The 22,441-nt window shown below is 28.8% G+C and overlaps 4 protein-coding genes and 1 pseudogene across 5 annotated transcripts; 1 reads left to right on the top strand and 4 right to left on the bottom strand.

Moving 5' to 3' along the window:
* Positions 1-137: 137 nt before the first annotated feature.
* Positions 138-2,043, bottom strand: LOC145742209 (NAD-dependent protein deacetylase sirtuin-2-like). The gene is made up of 10 exons (XM_082559995.1): positions 2,025-2,043; positions 1,746-1,823; positions 1,572-1,678; positions 1,434-1,490; positions 1,282-1,350; positions 1,049-1,172; positions 900-959; positions 694-826; positions 419-541; positions 138-329 (listed from the first exon to the last, which is right to left on the bottom strand). The coding sequence occupies exons 1-10, from the start codon at positions 2,041-2,043 to the stop codon at positions 179-181; spliced, it is 921 nt and encodes a 306-aa protein (XP_082416121.1). The 3' UTR covers positions 138-178.
* Positions 2,044-2,491: 448 nt separating this feature from the next.
* LOC145742845 (leukocyte elastase inhibitor A pseudogene) lies at positions 2,492-4,168 on the bottom strand (annotated as a pseudogene).
* A 159-nt stretch (positions 4,169-4,327) lies between these two features.
* LOC145743886 (NAD-dependent protein deacetylase sirtuin-2-like) lies at positions 4,328-6,878 on the bottom strand. Its single transcript, XM_082561948.1, has 11 exons — positions 6,714-6,878; positions 6,429-6,563; positions 6,232-6,273; positions 6,058-6,164; positions 5,920-5,976; positions 5,768-5,836; positions 5,535-5,658; positions 5,386-5,445; positions 5,181-5,313; positions 4,906-5,028; positions 4,328-4,820 (listed from the first exon to the last, which is right to left on the bottom strand). The coding sequence occupies exons 1-11, from the start codon at positions 6,817-6,819 to the stop codon at positions 4,670-4,672; spliced, it is 1,107 nt and encodes a 368-aa protein (XP_082418074.1). The 5' UTR covers positions 6,820-6,878; the 3' UTR covers positions 4,328-4,669.
* A 267-nt stretch (positions 6,879-7,145) lies between these two features.
* LOC145741635 (protein SCAI-like) lies at positions 7,146-11,413 on the top strand. Of its 2 annotated transcripts, none has more exons than XM_082559248.1 (16): positions 7,146-7,349; positions 7,442-7,537; positions 7,776-7,862; positions 7,933-8,031; positions 8,249-8,345; positions 8,480-8,578; positions 8,654-8,747; positions 9,016-9,119; positions 9,301-9,369; positions 9,464-9,565; positions 9,647-9,734; positions 9,801-9,888; positions 9,950-10,104; positions 10,530-10,703; positions 10,769-10,869; positions 10,934-11,413. In XM_082559248.1, exons 1-16 carry the CDS (start codon positions 7,246-7,248, stop codon positions 11,072-11,074), a joined length of 1,698 nt encoding a protein of 565 aa, XP_082415374.1. In that variant the 5' UTR covers positions 7,146-7,245; the 3' UTR covers positions 11,075-11,413. The 2 variants fall into 2 exon arrangements, with proteins under 2 accessions (XP_082415374.1, XP_082415375.1); XM_082559249.1 differs by having other exon boundaries at positions 11,199-11,267.
* LOC145741634 (integrin alpha-1-like) lies at positions 11,370-21,792 on the bottom strand. Its single transcript, XM_082559247.1, has 29 exons — positions 21,606-21,792; positions 20,483-20,658; positions 20,279-20,410; positions 19,880-20,003; positions 19,525-19,681; positions 19,073-19,217; positions 18,811-18,944; positions 18,387-18,524; positions 17,922-18,051; positions 17,667-17,804; positions 17,347-17,505; positions 16,282-17,224; positions 16,098-16,213; positions 15,748-15,927; positions 15,437-15,601; positions 15,206-15,355; positions 14,902-15,129; positions 14,706-14,839; positions 14,506-14,631; positions 14,134-14,373; positions 13,898-14,053; positions 13,636-13,778; positions 13,327-13,468; positions 13,163-13,246; positions 12,959-13,085; positions 12,706-12,812; positions 12,467-12,574; positions 12,261-12,398; positions 11,370-12,154 (listed from the first exon to the last, which is right to left on the bottom strand). The coding sequence occupies exons 1-29, from the start codon at positions 21,770-21,772 to the stop codon at positions 11,966-11,968; spliced, it is 5,076 nt and encodes a 1,691-aa protein (XP_082415373.1). The 5' UTR covers positions 21,773-21,792; the 3' UTR covers positions 11,370-11,965.
* Positions 21,793-22,441: the final 649 nt, after the last annotated feature.

Raw genomic sequence — 22,441 nt, forward strand, 5'->3', positions numbered from 1 at the left:
TAAAAAAAAATTAAAACAAATGTTAAGCGCAAAATTAATTTACTTAAAAATGTAAAATTGACTAAAACTGAAGTGATAAGAAAAAAATAACTTAAGACACAAGATTAAAAAAATATACCAAAAACTAGTGATTAAGAAAAATAACACAAAAAACATAGACTTCCTAGTCTTTTTTGCATTATTTATTGGAAGCCTTTTTTTGTTGATTATGAACTTCGTCAATTTTAGCATGACTTTTTTCCACCAAATTTTTAAAGTCTTCTTCCCATCCAAGCATCTTGCACAATTCCTTACAAATTTCATCACAGTCACCTAACCAAGCTATATCTCTAAAAAAAATCGAAACATTGATTTAAAATCATATTCAATTACCATATATTAAAAAATCTTTAAAAAAATGACTTAAGTTTATATATACCTATACGCCGATTCAGAGTCAAAGTCCAGACAATTTTGATAAAAACCCATCATTAACATCATCGGATCACTCATGCCACATTTTTCACGATTTATTAAGAGACGAGGTGTAGTATCTCGAACACTGAAATTTTTTAAGGAATAACTTTGTGAGTAGTATAACAGAGTTTTAATAAACACAAAATTACTGGGTACTGTTATAAAACACTCCATGTACCATAAACTATATAAAAAGCACCTAATTTTTAGATTATGTATTTCCAATAGTGTGATTACCTATTAACTAATGATGCAAATGGATGCACTTTCAAGGAGGTTCCCATTATGATTAAGAGATCACAAGTGTCAAAGTCAACAGCGCGTAATTCTGCGAAACGCTTGGGCAAGGATTCTCCAAAAAATACAATATCTAAAAAAAATGTTTTAAAAAAACAAGAGTAATGAGTGCTTGTGAAATATATAATTTACATTTTTTGTTTTACCTGGCTTGACAAGAGATTCACATTCTGTGCAATGAGGAATTTCGTCAGCAAAAACTTTTTCTATAAAAATTGTATTTTGTAAAACAACTATTTGCAATTCAAAAGAGGGGCCTTAGTTAATAGTTTAAAGTTCGGACAACTCTGAATACCTTTAACCCAATCTTGTGAATATTCTTGTTCACATTCAACACAATGGTCAGTGTGGAAAGTTCCATGAGCTTCTACTATTTTATCTCCTGAAATTTCTGCCACTCTCTCCAAAGTGTCAATGTTCTAGATAGTAAAAAAGATAGTGAATTTAACAAGCTAGACTAATACTTATTATCTAACCATTTTGTTAAATTCCTATCTGAAATTTAAAAAGATGTAAAACCAATCTTACCTGGGAATAAACACGCTGTAGCAAGCCTTTGATTTCAAGTAATTTAATAAAATAATGACCCCAAGTTGGCTAAAAAATAAAGTGAAATTGACAAAACTTACTTAACCAATAAAGAAATAAACAATAAAAAAAATATTTATATTAATATTTACCTTGAAAATTCCAGGATACAATTCTTTGGCAAGTGTATAAAATGGCAACGGGTTTTTCTAAAGTATGATAAGTTTCAGCTCTAGAATACTTTTAATATTTAGTTAATTTTGTATAAAAAGTCACCCATATTTATTTACCTTAAAAAAGTTAATCTCAAATATAGCTTGGGGGCTTGGCAGTTCATACTTTTGTAAATTGTCGTACAAACCGGTGCCTGGTGATCTAAAGTCTGGTATACCCGCAGCTAAAAAAATTGTCCATTTTTTATATTAATGTATTTATTTTGTTTCCACTCAAGTATATATACTTACAAGTTGAATTCCAGCACCACACATAACAATAATGTTCTTGCCTAAAAATAAATTTAAATATCCAATGTAGTTGTTTTACTTTAAATATTTAAAGAAAATGGCCTAAGAACATGCATTAGTTGTTACATAAATTTGACAAAACAAATATATATATTTATGCCAAATTTAAATATTTAATTATGTTAGTCGTTTAAGTTACATTTTTCTGATTTAATGTATTCAACAACAGACGGAAAAGTTAAATCTGTAAGAAGTTGTTCAGGTTTTTCGGTCTCTTACTTTGAAAGTTATATGTCATTTTTCATTTGCATAAACGTTTAGTTTTGCATAACAAAACAGTAGTACGTTTGTCCTGTTAATTCTGTTTTAAATTAATTTTGTAACAAGGTACATTTTGTTTAATTTTGGCTATTTTGCAATTTAAGTTTACCTTATAATAACTGACTATTCTTTCCTCTGTTTTAAATCTAAAAATAGTTTATTTTATTCTATATAATTTTTTGTGACGTAAAAACTGTATTTTTAGACATAATTTACATTCTTAAATAGTGATTAGGTTGACTTTGTTAACTCTGATTCACTACACTATTAAGTATTTTTAATAACTTATTATCGTGGCCTTTGCGGGCAAGGTCGCCTTGTTAGTTTTTCAAAAACATGTTTTTGTCCCTTGAGTAAAGTTTTTGGCAATGTTCTCTGTCTTAATTAATATTTTCAAAATAATACAAACTAAGCAGTTTATGATCTCACATGTTCAGCTGTTTATTGTAGATGGATAAATTTACAGTAACGAATAATACAAAATTTAATTAAATAAGAAAATCAGCTTAAAATACAAAAGTGATTTAGTAACGAATTAAATAATACACTTTAAGACAACTCCTTCCTCCAAAAAAAAAATTAAAAAAATGCAAACAATTTTATAAAAATCTTATATTTTAAGCGGAAAATAAAAAAGATGAACAGAATGAAAGTATTATTCTGTTGTAAACATTCTGAATAAGTGTTAGTTGACTAAACAAAAAATCTTTTTTGCGACCTTTTATTGACGTGACGTAAGTCAGCGTGGCAACGATGGCATTACTAAATAAGGTGGAAGTGTTTTTTAATCACAATATAACCGGTGCTTAGGCTTATAGTTTTATGTTGCAGGAGATACCATTTTACCAATAAACAAAATTGAGTTAGTGGAGTCGTGTTTGATGAAGAAAAGAAAGGGGTGGTCACATATAAACTTCTTCCTGCAGATACGATAACACTGCTCAACCATTAGGTATGTAACTGCCGCCGCTTCGGTACCTAGTTCGTCTACATTTAAAAATGCTTTATGCACTCCTTCGGAAAAGTAAAGTTTGGGAATGTTTGCAATACCTTTAAGATCGGCAGAATCCGGATCAAATATATCTTTTATACCAAGTGGTTTTAGACACTCTTCAAGATTTGAAGTGTACTCAAATTTCATCTTAGGAATGTGGATTTTGACGTTTTCCTCTTGAAGGTTACTCAGTAACTTTGTCAGTCTTGTGCTTGTTAAATTCTTCATGATTTTATTTAAACCCATCATATCGTCTGGTAGCAGAATGACCATTGATGTTTCAACTCCTTTATAAGGTATTTCAATTATTTTTAGTCTTAGCTTAGAGTCAACTCCAACTTTATAGTATCCTTGTCTTGACATCATTTGTACTTTTTCTGTCTCCCCATCAGTTAAATAAAATTTAGCATTGTAAGTATCCATAGCTTTAAAGGGATCTTCCCATTTCCCTAGAAAATAAACAGCATTTGCTAAAACCAACCGAACGTCAGGAGTTATTGAGCCTTTTTGTAATAGATCTTTAATTTTTCCGTGTGTTTTCGATTCCGCCCATTTATTTATATACTCTCCAGATTCTTCAGGTTTTGATTTAAAATCTAATCCAGTAATTTTCGTTTCGTAATACTTCTGACAGTTAGCTACAAATTCTGGGTTAATTGTAAAGGACAGGTCAGGAAATATCTGATTGGCTAGCTCCAATGTGATGTGCTCTTGTGCAACTAATTCTTTATAAACACTTAGATTATCAGCATGAATTTTTTCATTTGAACACACATCAAATCCCAAGCCTCTTTTTAATTGGGTAGCAGTTTCATTTTTTGCCCCGAGTAACACCACAGACAAAGCTGCTGATATGCTGTAAGGTGATATAAAAACATTTCCCTTGTCGGATTGCGCATGAGCTTTATATAAATTTAAAGCAAAATCATAGCTTCCATTATTTTTAGACATTTCGTTAAGTGAAATCTAAAACGTTGATGGCTACGGTATAGCTCGTTTATTGCGAAACAGTAAACTAATTTTTTTAATTCGTTTATATAACAGCTTATAACTTTAACACAAACTGCAGTTTGCGTTATCGACGAACATTATTTGTTTTCGTTTTAGTTTTGTTAGGCTAATATGGGCGTATTTAACCTATTGTCACGCGATGTTAAATCACGAGTTTAAGTACTTCCTGTTGGTGACGTAATTCACTTAAACTTTAGGCCAAATTTCAGCAGATTTAATTAATTAGAACAAAAATTAGTCTTTTTAAAAACTGTTAAACATTTTTAATCAATACAATACTGATGAAACGATTTGTTTGAAAAAATAAGATTTTAAACCATAATGAAAAAAAACGTTTAAAAAATAATAAAGTTTTTTATTAATCACAATTTTTTTAAGACATAATCAAATAAAAAATCAATACAGTTCTTAATAATAAAATAAAAAAAAATTAAAACAAATGTTAAGCGCAAAATTAATTTACTTAAAAATGTAAAATTGACTAAAACTGAAGTGATAAGAAAAAAATAACTTAAGACACAAGATTAAAAAAATATACCAAAAACTAGTGATTAAGAAAAATAACACAAAAAACATAGACTCCCTAGTCTTTTTTGCATTATTTATTGAAAGCCTTTTTTTGTTGCTCATGAACTTCGTCAATTTTAGCATGACTTTTTTCCACCAAATTTTTAAAGTCTTCTTCCCATCCAAGCATCTTGCACAATTCCTTACAAATTTCATCACAGTCACCTAACCAAGCTATATCTCTAAAAAAAATTGAAACATTGATTTAAAATCATATTCAATTACCATATATTAATAAATCCTTAAAAAAATGACTTAAGTTAATACCTATATGCTGATTCAGAGTCAAAGTCCAGACAATTTTGATGAAAACCCATCATTAACATCATCGGATCACTCATGCCACATTTTTCACGGTTTATTAAGAGACGAGGTGTAGTATCTCGAACACTGAATTTTTTTAAGGAATAACTTTGTGAGTAGTATAACAGAGTTTTAATAAACACAAAATTACTGGGTACTGTTATAAAACACTCCATGTACCATAAACTATATAAAAAGCACCTAATTTTTAGATTATGTATTTCCAATAGTGTGATTACCTATTAACTAATGATGCAAATGGATGCACTTTTAAGGAGGTTCCCATTATGATTAAGAGATCACAAGTGTCAAAGTCAACAGTGCGTAATTCTGCGAAACGCTTGGGCAAGGATTCTCCAAAAAATACAATATCTAAAAAAAATGTTTTAAAAAAACAAGAGTAATGAGTGCTTGTGAAAAATATAATTTACATTTTTGTTTTACCTGGCTTGACAAGAGATTCACATTCTGTGCAATGAGGAATTTCGTCAGCAAAAACTTTTTCTATAAAAATTGTATTTTGTAAAACAACTATTTGCAATTCAAAAGAGGGGCCTTAGTTAATAGTTTAAAGTTCGGACAACTCTGAATACCTTTAACCCAATCTTGTGAATATTCTTGTTCACATTCAACACAATGGGCAGTGTGGAAAGTTCCATGAGCTTCTACTATTTTATCTCCTGAAATTCCTGCCACTCTCTCCAAAGTGTCAATGTTCTAGATAGTAAAAAAGATAGTGAATTTAACGAGCTGGATCAATACTTATGATCTAACTTTTTTGTTAAATTCCTATTTGAAATTTAAAAAGATGTAAAACTAATCTTACCTGGGAATAAACACGCTGGAGCAAGCCTTTGATTTCAAGTAATTTAATAAAATAATGACCCCAAGTTGGCTAAAAAATAAAGTGAAATTGACAAAACTTACTTAACCAATAAAGAAATAAATAATAAAAAAAATATTTATATTAATATTTACCTTGAAAATTCCAGGATACAATTCTTTGGCAAGTGTATAAAATGGCAACGGGTTTTTCTAAAGTATGATAAGTTTCAGCTCTAGAATACTTTTAATATTTAGTTAATTTTGTATAAAAAGTCACCCATATTTATTTACCTTAAAAAAGTTAATCTCAAATATAGCTTGGGGGCTTGGCAGTTCATACTTTTGTAAATTGTCGTACAAACCGGTGCCTGGTGATCTAAAGTCTGGTATACCCGCAGCTAAAAAAATTGTCCATTTTTTATATTAATGTATTTATTTTATTTCCACTCAAGTATATATACTTACAAGTTGAAATTCCAGCACCACACATAACAATAATGTTCTTGCCTAAAAATAAATTTAAATATCCAATGTAGTTATTCTACTTAAAGTATTTAAACAAAATGGCTTAAGAACATGCATTAGTTATATACATTTGACAAAACAATTATATATATTTATGCCAAATTCCAATATTTAATTATGTTAGTCGTTTAAGTTACATTTTTCTGATTTAATGTATTCAACAACAGACGGAAAAGTTAAATCTGTAAGAAGTTGTTCAGGTTTTTCAGTCTCTTCATCTTCTTTTTTTGAACCAACTTTAAGCAGACTGAAAAGGTTTTTCAAATAATCCACTGTAAAAAAATAAGTTAAAAAAATCTGTTAATTATGCTTACTTAGAAAACTTTTATAAGTCAGTAAGTGTATATTTAAATCAGTGTAAATATTCTGTTTTATACGTATTAAGTTTACCTATAAAAATTCCTAAAGTCTATAAATCTTACTTGATGGAATTGCGCTTTCAGTCGGGTAATTTTCATCAGTTGGGTCAACAGCTTTTGAGCTTGATTGGGAATCTTCAGTGTTCTTTGATTTATCGGAATCGGACATGGTTGTTTTTAATAAGCTTATAATAAATTTGTTTTGTTTATCTTGTTTATGTGGTTACGTTTAAACCTGTAAACCTAAAAGTTAATCAACCGTTTAGCTCTTGTTCTTTGTTAATTTGTCCTCAAAATTTTTATCAAGATTACTAAAAAAAATTACATTTTACAAGTTAAAATTAATTTATTACTTTTTGCAATTAATGTTAGTTTTCTAAAAAAATTGCAAAATTAAATTAAAAAAAACAATCACAACCTCTATTGACCTAGGTACTTTGTTATGATTTTTATCCAGCGCACATGTTTTTGCAGTGTAGTCGGATAGTTGCAAAATTAATTTAAATTGCATAATAACGTTTATAATATAGTTGGCAGATCCCCAATTCAGTAGTAAAGGTTTAAATAACAAGATTACTGCATTGCAAAAGGTAAAATGGACGAAGGGCAGACGTCGTTTGTGGAATTTGAAGACAAAGCAATTGTTCGCGAATTTTGTGATCTTTTGGAGTGTTCTAAGCAACTTTTTAATGGTCTTCGGTAAGAAAAATTAAATTACCTTAACCAGTATCTACAAATACTGTACTCAACTACTTTGTACTTACTACAATTGTTTTAAACTAATTTAACAGTGAGCTTCCTCAATATGGGCAACGTCAATGGCAACCTTATTTTGCAAGAACATTTGAAACCTATACAAAACTGTGGAAGTTCCAACAAGATAATAGGTAAACTTTAAGATTATAAAAGTGTCAATTAGGATTCAGGTTATCCTTAATATTCTATTTATTGCTTACTTAAAATAAAATGTAGATATATATACTGATAATATGAATACTTGTATTAAAGTTGGGTTACTACATTATATCATTATTTTCATTTAGTATCATCAGTACCAGTACAAGTAATTATTTAATGTTGATTTATAGTAATACAATGCAATATTAGGTTTATTTGTATTTCTAGGTTGGTATTAGATCGAACCTACAATTTAAAGAGATGGCAAATTGGTGAAATTGCATCCAAAATCGGACAACTTTACTACCATTACTAGTAAGTCAATTATACTTTAATAATAATGTTTTATTTTTGATGGGCCAAAATTTATTTTTTTTATATTCAGTTTAAGAACCAGTGAAACGAATTATTTAAATGAAGCATATCAGTTTTACGCTGCAATAAGATCAAGAAATTATTATCGAAATGTTAACAATGAAGGAAGGTAAAACGTTGTAGAAATGTTTTTTTAAAATTATTTTAAAAATTATTTTGATGCCCTTAAATTGGCACAGACAGCTGTTATTCAAATATTGACCCTTCAAACATAAGATGCACATTTAAAATGAATAATTTATTCTGTTTTTATACAAACGGATTGAACTAGTTTTTTTTTAGGTTTTATTTACCAAATTAAATAATGTAATATTTTCTTGTTTTAGTCCTGAACTGATTTTGAAGAAGCATCGTTATTATGCCAGATTTATTGTTGTTTGTCTTTTGTTGAACTACAAACAAGATGTTCATGATCTTGTTATGGTAAAATCTTTTGTTACTGTTATCAGTAAATTAATAGGCTACTTAAGTTGTCGTTATATATTACAAAAACTATATTAAATTTTAGTTTTATATATATTTATCGAAATCATTTTTTGTTGTGTATTCATATTAAGGATTTTTCCAAGCAAGTGGAAGAAAATAAAAATGTTTTAATTGAAAAAGAGGAAAATGAATGGCATCAAGTTGTCACTGAAGTTAAAGAATTTCTGGATGTAAGTAATGTTTTTAAATATATGATATTACCTTAAAAAAATTATTAAAAAAATTAAAAAAAATTAATAATGTAGTCAGAACCTGTCCAAGTCTTGAATGCTGATACTTACCAGAAATGTGATATTTCAATGCGAGTTACTTCTTTGTGTCTTCCACCTGTTGAGAAAGGTAAGTTTGGGTTATTTAATAAGCTATATAATTCAAGCATGTTGTTATATGTGTTTATTTAATTATTTTATTTTTAAATTATTTTTTTGGTTAGATTTTGCAAAGTAACTGGCTGCCATAACCTATATTTCTATATGTCTTGTGTTATAGGTTTTTTATTTATTTAATTTTTAAATTATTTTTTTGATACTCTTATTTTTATTACAATATACAATTAATATAAATGTATGTTTTTAAAATAATACACAGTTAAATAATTTTTATCAAGGTGTTCAAACTCATGTTACTCTTGGAGATGCTATCATAGTTGGGAATTCCCCATCGCAAATCAAATTCTCCGAACTTACTGTTGACATGTTTCGAATTATTCAGGTTTTTTAACTTTGGTTTAGTTTCTTTAACTTACGTTAAATCTTTTTTTTCATATATATGGTCAAATATGTTTTCTTTTGAATCTACCTAAATTTTTTTAACAAATTTAAACATATTTTATTTAGTATAATATATATTAAAAATTGTTACACTTTTCATCTTTACAATTATTTTGTCTAAGGCTTTGGAGAGATCACCTTGTGTGTCAGCTGACCCAGCACAAAGGCTACAAAAAGCAAATCCATCTCAAGTAATTGGTTAATTAACATTTAAAAATAAATTAAAACTTTTCTTTATGTTAAGCAGAATCTTTGAGAAGAAATTACTAAATTTTAACATTTTAGGAGACAGCTGATCGAATCACAAAGCGGGATAATCCACATAAATATTTGTTATATCGTCCCACATTCTTCCAACTTTTTACATTTCTTGCAACCGCAGTAAAAGTAAGTTAAATAAAAGTGGTTACAAGGCTCTTTAATTTAATAATTTTATTAAACTTACAAGAAACGATTATGTTTTTGTAGGAGCTTCCACCTGGGAATGCACTTCTACTTTATCTTTCTGCTCATGGCAGTAAAAATAAAAATACCAAAACAGAGATACAGTTAGAAGGTAACTTATTTATTTTAAAGATTCAACAAAAACTGAATTTTGGAAAATATTTTGATAAATTTGTAGGTGGATATGAGTTGGGTGGTATAAAGACCAACGATCGAATAGAAGAGAATAATAATCAAAAACAATCACCAATGAAGAACATGCATTGGTATGTAATTTTAAATAATAAATGTATTTATAAAAGCTTTTGATGACTTGTTGATTTTTAGTCTCCATCCAGCTGATTTATATCCTTTTATGAGAAAACCAATGTTGCTCATTGTGGACAGTGATAACGCTAAAGCATTTGACAACCTTCCCAATTTATTTGAGCAACCTGTTATTTGTTTAATGGCACCGGAAGATTATCCCCATTCTAACAAAGGTGTTTTTATTTTTATTTTTTTTAAATAGTCTTTGATATAAACCTAGAGTTTTTAAATATATAGTGAAATTAATAACAATCTAAATTAAGTGTGACTTAATTAGCTGTGACACAAACCCAAAATGATTGATTTTATTGGGAATTCCCAAATTTTATAACTCCCTATACAGTAAGAATTAAGAATACTGACTACATTAAAAATGCATTGGTATTGATCTTCTTAGGATTATCTAAGCAGTGCAAAAAGCATTATTGAAAAGAAAATTATTTAATTTAATTACTCTTTAAAATGTATTAGCCCAAATTTATATACAAGAAATATTATTATGTCAATTTAAATTGTACTACACTTCTACGCTAAAGATTTTTTTTTAGTAAAGTTTTAGTTTTTATAATTCTCAGAAGTTTAATTAATTGTTTTTTAGAATACTTTGGTCGCGGAAGATTATTAACCACCTTCTTGTATTCCCCATTAATGGGTTTTATGCTTGTTTGTGGAATTGATCAAACCAGCGACAGACTTTATGAAACTTGCTCCCAAGTTATTGACAAGGCCTTACAGGAAACACAAAGATCATATTTACGATCTCGGACAATAGGTAAATTTAATTGCAAGTTTTATAAAGCGAAATTACTAAATGTAAACCAATATTTACCTTATTAGATCATAGCTTTCTTCAATTCTTTGGTGATGATTTTCTGCGTCTTATATTACTTCGGTTTGCATTTTGCTTCTGTACTTTACGTCTGCATAGGTCTTACAAGGTGAGTTTTAAATTAATTTAAATTAAAATAAATTAAACACATTCCTTTGATTCAAATATTTTAGGACTCTAAATATTATCCAAAATCTTTTCCTGCTCTTCCCGACGAGGATTTTGTTGGAAATCCGGTTATTAATAAAGCAATAATTGACATGGCTGATGTGTTGGGTGTTAGAGGATTGTTTATGGAATCAAACCCTGCTTAAAATATTAACTACACAAGATGTTCTTACATATTTCATATTTTTGATTTGTAACAAGTCATAGTGGTTATATGCTACAGATATTAGTATAAAACTATTATTAATTAAAACAAATTTCTTTTTATAGCCTTGGATGCATGTTATGTGGCTACTGGTCGTTGTTTTATATTTTAGCTAAACTTTAGTTTTATTTGTGACCTATTCTTTTAGTTTGTTTTTTAAGCTTTCTTTTATTCTTTTTACCTGCAGTTGTTATTAATATAGTTAGTTAAAAAAAAACAAATTGTAACTTGTTTTTTTTTACAATTTATTTATCATAACAAAACAAAGAAAGCGTATAATGAATTTTAGTTCAGTGTGGTCCTTAAAATATTTTTAAAATATAAGGCAGTGAGTGATCATTTATGAATGCCAATTTTATAGTTATGTAACAAAGAAGTCACAAGGTTGGGGTAACAAAACATTTAATTTTAATATGCATCTTATAATAACAAGCCTATCAGTTAGCAACCAATTTTAAATTTTAAGCAGCAGTAAAAGTAATACAATACATGGGAATAACATTCTATTTACAAAACAAGTTAACAAATTTTAATAATATTAAGAACATCTACAAATCACAGTACAATTTCTGAAAAGGAAACACAACCAGTAGTATTTGTGTGTGATGTTTTATAATATCAAAAAAATAATTGCACAAGGTTTATTGTTCTGAATTATTTCTTAACTACTGTACCACAGCACCATGGTAGTTATTAAAAACAAAATTTTATTGCACACATTGTAGGACTTTAAAAAATAGATTTCAATCAGAGTGTGATTTATTATTTGGTGAATATTTATAGAACTTTACAAGCTTGAGCGTAAGCACCATGTTAACATATGGAAAAACAATTATAAAGTTGGTGACTGGGGTAATTTTTTTTGAAATGTTGTATATTCGTTTCCGTTATCAGCAGTACTATTAACACCACCCCGGTCGCTAAATGTGTGAGATTGATGTGCAACAGTGTATTTGTAACTCTCTGTCCAGTCCAATTCGTCTTGAATATGTTGCTTGTACTTGCTTTTAAAGAAACCAGCCTAATTTTTTAACAAAAAAATATTATTTAAAAAAAAAATAAATAATATTTACTATTAATAGTTTGACATATTGGTTACTTTTTTTTGCAATTGTATTTTATATTACCTTTTTAAGTGCTAAAATAGCCAACAAAAGTAGAATAAGTCCCGCCAATGCAGACACCAAGTAAATCCACCATTTAATTTTGTATTGCTGCGTTTCTTCAACGACGGCAATGTCAGTGTTAAATGCTTCTGTTTTGGCCTAAAACATTTTTTTGTGTTATTGTTGAAGATGCCTTTAACAAGTAAATATTGCATTGTAAAACTTACAGTAGCTCTCAGATCATTTTTGTTGTCTTTATAGGATGAAACGATATACATGGATTGTCTTGTCGATGTAAAAAGTGTTGATGTTATTGATATCTCTGAAACATCTTCCTAATTTATATAAAATAAATATCAAGTTTCCTAAGGTTTCAAAGTTTAAAATGATAACCACTACATTTTTGACAACATTCGTTTTTAACGAGTCTTTTGTGTTTGCACTTTTATTATTAGCGAAAACAAACCTTCAGAAATGTGGTTTTCCATAATCTGTAGTCAAGAGATACAATTACATTTCCTCCGGGATAAAATCCATCAACATTGCAACTAATTGTACCACAATGTAATTTGTCTGGCAATACACAAAAGTTATTAAAAACTAAATTTGTGTTATAATAAATGAAATGTGCACGCCTCTTTATAAAAATTGACAAGATTTTATGTTATAGTATATACATTTTTTTGTGTATTTTAAAGTAATTGATTTAAATAATGTACTTGGTTCCGTGCATTCCAGGGGTTTCTTTTCTTTCATTTTCTTAAAGGGAGTGAAATCCAATTTATTGTTTTCTGTGTTTTTGCCTGTTGAATTCACAGATGTTTGGTCTGATAAATCTATATCACACTAAACAAAAAAAATAAAAAATAAATTGTTGAAAGATAAACAAATCATTTTAACGCTGATTTTATTTACTCTAATACCTTGCAAAGGGATTCTGGAGTGCATGAAAATGTTTCCAAATGTAAAATATCATGGTCACTGACAGTTATTTTTGGCCATATAACCTGTATAACAAAAACTCATGTTTAAAACATTGTTAAGTTCGTTTTTGGAAAATCAAAAAAAATAGTAATTGATGGTTTACCTGAATTGAAGTATAAGGTATTTTTGAAGGCCCTTTGTTTGTTATGGCATAAATATGAGAAAATTGTGGTCCAATTTTTTCAAGGTCAGTGGCATTTTGAATATTTTGTGCAGAAAAAGTGATGGGGTTGTTTATTAGTGATCTGTTGTTTAAGAATAAAAAACCCTAATTAATAAAAACAACTAATAAAAAAATAAAATTATAATATATGTATTTAAAAAAAAAAATACAAATTGTGAAATTAATTTATTTAAATTTAATATTATAAGGAAAAAACTACCACTACAAATAATCTTATAGTTTACTTACACCCTAACAGCTAAGTCTGCTTCAAATTTAACATTCATTGAAATATTGTATTGGTTATTTGCAGGAATAACTTCAACACTGTTACTGGTTGCATCCAAATACATATTAACATTTCCGCCTTCGAATGTGTCCGATATATCAAACTAAATTTACATTGTAATATTTAATATTTAGTCCAATAAAAACTTTTATTTAGAAGGTCTTTTATTTTATAAGACAATTACACGAAATTATTCTACTTGTTTTAGGTACATGATTTTACCTGTAATTTAAATGTACACGATTGGCCTTTAGTTAGTACTGAATGTGTATGCATAAGGTGAATAGTTTTGTAGTGGTTGGTTTGGTTTGCTCCATATGACCCTACGTGGTCATGATTTTGGTTTTCTTTTTCGACCAGCTCCATACACTTTTGACCCTTTAAATTGTCAGTTACATGCTATTAAAAATCGCAAACTAAATTTCAAATCCAAAAAATATTTTGTTTTATAAACAAACCTTTATGGGAAGAACTTGCGAAAATAGAAGAGAACACTCAAAATTCACCGCTACTTCTACATCATGGGCTGCATCGTCTTTGTTTTGCACATTAAATTCCATTATAACTGTTCTTCTTTGGCTGCTTATTATAACTTTATTAGTTTCTTTATTTATCGTTGTAATGGAATTTAATTTAAGGCATTGTAAATCAAGATCGGAGTAGCATGTTTCATTGGCACAAAGTCTTACAAATGAAACCTAACAAAGAAAAGTTATCATTTTTATATTTGCTTTAACTTTCAGTATAAAATATCCATTTTTACTGCTACCCTTAAATTTATATACAAGTTGCTTTCAAAACAAATAAAAAAGTAAGGTGAAATTTCTTACTTCTGTAGTTTTTGGTACTTTCTCAAAAATATCCAGTAGGGCTGATTTTGTAGTCGAAGGCATTTTGCTTGAAAGTTCAAGGGAGAGTTGAATCAAAATAGGAGATAAAAGATTTCTTATCGGAAGCTAAAACGTAAAAAGTAAAAAATAAAAACCTTGATGAATGTTCAGTGTTATATCTTAAATGTTAAAAAGTGTACCTTCAGTTGTAACATAAAAGTTTTGCACTTTGTTTCTTTTCCGATGACCTTAATTTCCCCAGATGGATTGTCAAAAGTTCCCCGTGGCCTTTCACCAGGTGCATTAAGATCAGATACAAGTTTGTAACTAAAATCTAAAAAAGATTTAAGATATTTTAACAATAAATTTCTAAAATAAAATAACAAAGTTACTTACACACTACAGAAGGTATTTGAACTCCATACACATTCAAACAGGTTGTAACATTCACACATATTTTGGTTCCGTTTCCGAAACAAGCAAAGGAATTATTTGTGGCTCCAGTCACAAACTGGCTTGCATTTATAACTTTTGGGTAAGCTTCAAGTTGTGATGTTACATGGATGGTGGACCGGGTTAGTAAAACTAAAGCCTTGCCATTGCCAGGGGCACCAACTACCATATCTGTACAAAAAATTTATTATTAAAACACTATTCTTGCCCAAACAAAAATACTTGTTTAAAAGAGAGTCTACTTTACCTTTATATCCATTGCCGTCCACATCTAAACCAGCACTGATTGAAAAACCAAAGAAAACAGGAGGTTTTTTCCTCTGGGTTGCTGTAATAACTTGCGTTGGTTCTCTAGTAATTCCTATATCTGGCCTTCCATTGTACACATATACAGCTCCTTATATTATAAAAATAGAAAATGACAGTTTTGTAATTTTTTTGATTTATGAAGTTACAAAAATAATACTATATGACTTGCCTATGCCACTTGCAGTTGATGGAGCCCCTATTACAATATCATTGTATCCATCCATATTCATATCACCAGGTGAAGCCATAGAGAAACCAAACCTTGCTCCTAACTTATTTAAACCACCTAAAACAACTAGTTGAGGCCTATTGACTGTGTTGTTTGCAGTTACAGCTAAATAAAATAAAAGTTTTAAATTAGAAGGATATTGTTATAACGGAATAAAAGTGATTCAAATTTTTCACTTAAATTTAGTTGGCAATTAAAATCATTGTATAAAATATTTCTATAAAAATAAACAAAAATATTCATAAACATACATGACAAATAAACAAACACTCTTCCCTCATCCTCATGTGAGTCCATCCATAACGGGGCACCAATAAACAAGTCATCAATTCCATCATTGTTAACATCCGTTGAACTTAAGCTGTATCCATAATAACTTCCCATTTGGCTGCTACTGTAATACTTTGCTATATTTTGATCACTGTTCGGGTCTACAAATGTCAGGGTTTTTATTGGAATTTACAGAACAAATTAACAAATGGTGGATTTAGTTTTATTTGTTAAATTAAATTAGATTTGGTTTTATTTGTTAACAAAAGTAAAGTTATTTTTTGTAATTTATATTTTATACAAGGATTTAAACTTGTTATTAAGTGTGCACCTGTTTTATTTGCTGTTGTAATAATAAAAACACTTCCTGAACTCTTGGCTCGAGGAGCTCCAATAACTAAATCAGTTCGACCAACCTCAAGAAATATTCCTGACGTCAATGAGTATCTAAATATGTTCAAAATTGTTTATTTCTTATGATTAGTTTATAAAACTAAGCTTTTAATTTTTTTTACCCAAAATATGCATAAGCTTCCAACTCCAATTTGACTTTATCTTTTTGTTGGGGTGTTGATCTTTTAACTCTTTGTTTTTCGCTTATACTGCGCTTGTGAAGGATTTTTTCTTGACCATTTATTTCACCTGAACCTTCCGAAAAATCTTGTGCAGTTTGATTATTATTTAATTCAATAGAGCTGCTAGTCGGATTAACTATCTCTTGTTTGTCTGCTGTTGACTCTTGTGTTAGATAAATAAACGTTGTAGTTTTATCCAACAAATTAACTGCAGAAGTTTTAACTGATTTTACAGAAGTTTCTATTTGGGAAGCTTTGGTTGGACCGATTTGAAAATCTGTTGTAAATTGTGTTATGACATCAAACCAAGTAGTTTTGTCCAAATCAGTGGTGCCTCTACGTTTTCTGCTTGAAGAGTCAGCTGTTGGTAAAACAGTTAAATTAACATTACTATTTTCAGTTTGATTCATAGGTAGTATCACAGACATGTTTGTTAAATTCTTCTGATCATGAACATAACTTGAAGTTGGTTGTGGTGATGATAAATTTGCACCTTGTGTAACATTTTTAATGCTGTTTCTACTGGAAGCTATAGTTGGATCAATCTTTATATGTGTGGTAGCATTTTCTGTAAACATGCTTTTATGGTAAACGTATTCAGTTAAGTTGGAAGCCACAATTACTATATCATCGATGGTATCATTTGTGTTTTCACTGTCTAAATCTAGCTCGAACAGTTCTCCTGAAACATGAAGTAAACTTCCAAATGAGGTGAGAACAGGTGGCCCAAAAACAGGGTTGTCAGGTTTTGAAGTCAACTTTGGTGTATAGGAGGCATAACCTCCTGACCAATCATCTAAACCTGGCAATCCTATAATAGTCTTGTTTCCCCAATATCCAGAACTGAATCCAGCTTGACTTTGTTCAGTAGTGTAGGTTTTTCCTGTGGAAATGTATTATTTAATATTAGGAATAATTTTCACCAATTAGCATAAGCAACAAACACATTATTCAGGTAAAACATGCACTTAATTGAAACAACAGCATAAATCTTTAAAACCTTACCTTGGCTTTCTAGAGATGTAATACTTTCTTGAAGTTGGTTTCTAATACCTTCCAAGGCAGCGTAGTCATCAGTTTGAAATACATAATTAGGATCAGATGATATTGCCTCTAATTCACTTAGCTTTGCTTTACCGACTCCAATAGCAAAAAGGGTTATGCCTTAAAGTTAATTTCTTGTTTAAAAAAAAAGACAATTATAAAAAATAATTTTTTAATTAGGCTACGTTGAAAATAATATGTTTACATTGCAAATTTATATACTTATCAAAAAGGATAAAAATTCATAAGTTTAGCAAACTATGCTGGATTCACGAACTGACCACTCTCTTTTGCTCTGTTAGCTGGTTCAACCACATCATCTTGTGATTTTCCATCTGTAAGAACAACCACCACTTGCTTTGCTTCTGGTCTCATGCCGTGTTCAACAGTAAACATGTCTTGTGTAAGAAAATGGATTGCTGGGAAATACAAAACTAATATTAGAATTCAAATTAAAAAAAGAAAACAATTAAACGAATATAAATTTGAACAAACTAACAACACAATACACCATTTTAAAACACTTTTATATTTACCTTTCCCTGTTGCAGTATTCCCACGACGGTAAACAATATTTTTAACCCCGTCTCTCAAATTATCAACTCTGTCATATTTATTTAAATAAAATGACACATTGGGGGCGGAACTATACACAGCAATACCCACCTTCATAAATATATATTTTTTAGATTAAGGATATAAAAAAATTTGAGTAAAACATATTAAATTTTTGACACAATTTTAGTTAAGTTTGGATTGTTATGCAATTTTTGGTTTTAATTAGTAAAGGTTGTTTGCACTTTTAATTGCTCATGTTTGGAAACAAATCAAGATTAGTATTATAAATAGATTTAATTTTGGAATTAAAGTACCAGGTTTCCTGAATTTGTACAAAAAAATTGAAACAATTTAAAATATTGTTGGCTAAAATTCTTTAAAAATGGGCGCTATAGCATGAGATCAGTGGGGGTTATATATGTTTATTGTAGACTACTACATACTTGAGTATATAATGGCCCAATTGGAAGGGTGGTTATAATATTTCGAAGCCATAATTTTACTTGGTTGAAATCAGTGTCAAGTACACTGTCACTGCCATCAACCAAAAAGATTAAATCAAGAAGCCCTGCATTGCATATCTATTTAAAAGCAAAAATAAAAAAGTAATCTTTTTGTTACTGAAAATAAATACTTTTAATAAAAAAAATATTGGGGCCCCTATACAAGTTGCATTTTTACCTGTTTGGCCACTTACTAGTAAATTCCATTTTGTAATATGGTTATGATAAAAAAAGCTAGTAATTTTCCTGCACACCACAAATGGTAGTTTTTAATGTTCTAGGTTGTATATTGGTCATATATAATTTATATTTCAAGCTGCCTTGTGTGTGTTAAAGACAAACACATAAAGAATATGTCAAGTACTTGTTTTCTACTTGGGAGTAACAGGGTCATATTTTCTGCATCTAAATCAGGTGTGAGAAGGTAACACATTCCAGAAACTTGTATTTGGCCACTGCAATTAAACTTCCAATTCGGATCACATGAAAGAATATCACCTACATAAAAATTTTAATTAAAATTAAAATCATGTAAAATTGCACATCCTTAGAAAAATCAAGTTACAAAAATATCTTCTTACATATTATTATTAAAATTTTAATCACAAAAATAAAAACAAATTAACCTGTCTGTGGATTTTTTGCCAGACTATTTCCTATAGATCCCCCTGGAATAGACATATCTTCTGGACACTGTCTATCATAAAGTTTAATATCATCCAAGGCTATGTCAGATGTATAATCAATACCTCGAATTCCTTCAAACATAATCTAAAAATAAATTACGTTTAGGTTATTGTCTTTCAATTGATATTTTTTACTTTACAAAATGTTTTCTTAGTGTTAGCTTAGTAAGGTGTTAAAGTCGCCATAACTGCTAAGAACTTTTGCTGAGCAAGCACTTAATCAGCAGCTTAAATGTTTGGTAATTATAAACAATATTATCCAAAAATGCCAAATGCAACTCAAGACTGGGCATCGAAAGTTAAGATATATAAAAAAAGTATTTAAATGTTGAACTGTAAAATATATATTCATTGTAATATATAAATAAAAAATAAAATAAAAAAACTTTAACCTGATAAGGGTAGTTAGATATTATAGTGACATATCCCTCCATCCAACTATTTCCTCGCTCTCCATCTTTATTCCAAACATTTTGCAAACCAATCTCTTTGGTGTAAGAATACACATTTAAAGTTCCAATGGTTGCACCATACATATGGTACCAAAACCTTTACACAAAATATAGAAGGTTGTATTAAACATTAAGATACTTTTGGTAGTATTAGGTCACATGATACATAAAAAAAAAACACAAGTAAATAAATAATTCCTTGATTGCTGTTAGTAATTTTTTCTAATAAATATTAAATATGATATATTTTTTTGTTATCTATCCTCTACAGTATAGTATAAGCTGCAATACAAACCTTAAGCAAGAACCTGAAGTGCCAGCAAATGTGGGTGTGTATAACATTGCCAAATCTCCAAAATTTAAATTGGTTGGTGATGCTTCAGTATACATATAATGCCCTCGTTTACGATTAGAAACATCTTATAAGAAGTAAATAATATCATAAGCAGAAATTAAAAAAAGGCAAGCCTTGCATATTATAAGGGGCAGCTAAATAGTCCATTGTTTTTAATTTAATCTTGATGTTAGTGTTTAAATTTTTATTTATTAAAAAATTTGAAGAATTTCGATAAACACCATTTTTATTTAGTTTTTATTCTGTTATGGTACAACGTAGAAATCTTTTTAAAAAGTTTATATTGCTAATGCCATGTTGGTTATTATAATCTTGCTCAAGACAAACAATTGTGTTTACCTTTATAGGTATGATCAAATGGAGGACCAGTGTCTTCTGTTGGGGTCGGTCCACTATGCAATGTCCAATTAAAATCATCATTAACTGATTGTTTTAAGGTACAATTTTCAAAATCACATGAATAAAGAAGACCTAAAAGACATTTAGAACCTTAAAAATTGTCAAACTGTCAATGAAAACTTAAGTAGTATCACACTGTTTTACCTAATGGTATTTCGCTCACATCCAAGCTTAACTGGTTACATTTCCGGGTTTTTGTCACTTTTTTTGCGCCAGTTTTTTGTAAAAGACAAGTAAATATTGCTCCATTTTGTTCGACCTTTTTACTATTTGAATTTTGTCCTACGATCTCTTTTTGTTTCGGAGCACCGACTATTAACCTGTAATGAAAAATTAACATAAGTTTTAGTTGTCAAAAAAAACAGTTAGACAATATAAATTTAAATAACATAACAATATAAATTTAGTTTCATGTGTTTAAAACAAACACAAATTCAAAATATTGTACTGACGTATATATAGTCAAAAAAAAACATAATTTGAATCAGTAAAATTTATATATCTGGGTTTGGTGACCAAGCTATAACATACTTAATATTTTTATGTTAACATTAATATTTGTCAGTTTGTGGCATGTTTTAAATCTTTAAATTAATTTTGTCATTTTTTCCCGTCGCATTATTGTAATATTTAATATATATCTTATTATTCATCAATGCACGAAAAACCAAAATAAAAAAATAGCAAAGGATGGAGTATTTAATTTGTTTTCATAATCAATTTTTTTATAAATAATGACAACTTGACAAATTGACCAATGTTGTAGGTAAGTAATTAGGGGATTTTCCAATTTTAACTACCTTCCATAGACATTCGAAAAAAATAGAGATATTAAACGTAGCTTTTATCAGTTTAGTTTCTCACAGGAATTTTTAAGAAAAAAAATTGAAAAAATGAATCATCGGAAATTTGGTCACAGCAAATAAGGAAGTACATTTTATAATTAAAACTATAATTAAAAAAGTAATAAGAAAAGCATTACTTTTTTTAAAAAAATGTGCGCTTTATACTTCAATTGTGGTAAAGTTAAGTAAGAACTAATTTTAGCCTTTTTAACGTTAAACGTCACTAAGTGACTGCTTGGCTTGTTGACATGCAAATTATAGAGCTGTTCGAAATGCATAAATCAAAAACAAAATATTTCCGTCAAATTAAAGTGAAATGGTTGTCGAAAGTTTAAGTTAATACACATTTTAAATGGTTAGCGTCATTTTTGTTTGTTAAATTTTTTGCCTCTTTGCAAGAACACCATAAATAAAATACGTACCATTTTCCCTTGGAATTTTGATGCAAATTAACAGAATAACCAAACTCGTTGCCTCTCTGTTCCGATACGAAGACCAATGATTTTGTTAAATCTTGCACATTAAATGACACTACAAGTTGTAGGTTGAATAAAGCTCCAAAATAAACAAACCAAATCCCGTTTGTCATATTTTCATTTTAATTTAACTTGTTCCTAAAGTATAAAAAACTTTCTTGTTTAGATAATTACTCGTAAAATACTTTTTTTTGTTTAGATACATTTCAAGACAATATTTATCAATAAATTATAATCTTATTTTATTTAAATGCTCATTATTAAATTTTAGAAGCCATTTATTTAAATGCAGGGCATATTTTTTCAATGCGTTTTCTGCCCACACAATAAAACTAAAATAATATACGGGATTGTGTTATATAATTAGAATATTGCGGTAGTGCATTAGTATTCATAGTATTCACTGGTCTACCTTAAAAACATACGTTTAACACATTTTTGCTTTGTATAAACCGAACAAAAAAACGTTATTTTTACTAATACCCTATGCTTGCATGCAACAAACACAATATTTACTATGCTTGTTTTAATAAACTTTCCCTTTTTTATTTTAACACATATCCTGATAACAAATAAACAAATCATGCCCTCTGATTAATTATCTTATTGATCATTTTTGCGCAAATAAAAAATACTTGTTTTGTGCATAATAAAATATATATTATCTATATTAGGCTATGCCAATATTTATCCATACGTATAGTGGCTTCTCTAGTTTGCATCGCCGCACTTTACTGCTGGTGTCAGTTTTCTAATATGTTTCCTTTAATTAATCAAAAAGG

Source organism: Corella eumyota, chromosome 2 (assembly GCF_963082875.1).
Source record: "Corella eumyota chromosome 2, kaCorEumy4.1, whole genome shotgun sequence".
NCBI classification, from domain to species: domain Eukaryota; kingdom Metazoa; phylum Chordata; class Ascidiacea; order Phlebobranchia; family Corellidae; genus Corella; species Corella eumyota.

What these genes read in the sequence shown, in the direction of transcription:
- LOC145742209 (XM_082559995.1), bottom strand. An exon ending in TTGAGATTAACTTTTTTAAG is followed by an intron (nt 1,491 to 1,571) that starts GTAAATAAATAT and finishes ATCATACTTTAG; the next exon opens with AAAAACCCGTTGCCATTTTA. An exon ending in TACAGCGTGTTTATTCCCAG is followed by an intron (nt 1,173 to 1,281) that starts GTAAGATTGGTT and finishes TTTACTATCTAG; the next exon opens with AACATTGACACTTTGGAGAG.
- LOC145743886 (XM_082561948.1), bottom strand. Translation starts at nt 6,819, where the DNA reads ATGTCCGATTCCGATAAATCAAAGAACACTGAAGATTCCCAATCAAGC. An exon ending in TTGAGATTAACTTTTTTAAG is followed by an intron (nt 5,977 to 6,057) that starts GTAAATAAATAT and finishes ATCATACTTTAG; the next exon opens with AAAAACCCGTTGCCATTTTA. An exon ending in TTCACAAGATTGGGTTAAAG is followed by an intron (nt 5,446 to 5,534) that starts GTATTCAGAGTT and finishes CAATTTTTATAG; the next exon opens with AAAAAGTTTTTGCTGACGAA.
- LOC145741635 (XM_082559248.1), top strand. Translation starts at nt 7,246, where the DNA reads ATGGACGAAGGGCAGACGTCGTTTGTGGAATTTGAAGACAAAGCAATT. An exon ending in ACATGTTTCGAATTATTCAG is followed by an intron (nt 9,120 to 9,300) that starts GTTTTTTAACTT and finishes ATTTTGTCTAAG; the next exon opens with GCTTTGGAGAGATCACCTTG. An exon ending in TTTACGATCTCGGACAATAG is followed by an intron (nt 10,704 to 10,768) that starts GTAAATTTAATT and finishes TTACCTTATTAG; the next exon opens with ATCATAGCTTTCTTCAATTC.
- LOC145741634 (XM_082559247.1), bottom strand. Translation starts at nt 21,772, where the DNA reads ATGACAAACGGGATTTGGTTTGTTTATTTTGGAGCTTTATTCAACCTA. An exon ending in ACTTCAGGTTCTTGCTTAAG is followed by an intron (nt 19,682 to 19,879) that starts GTTTGTATTGCA and finishes TTTTGTGTAAAG; the next exon opens with GTTTTGGTACCATATGTATG. An exon ending in TACCTTATACTTCAATTCAG is followed by an intron (nt 13,247 to 13,326) that starts GTAAACCATCAA and finishes TTTGTTATACAG; the next exon opens with GTTATATGGCCAAAAATAAC.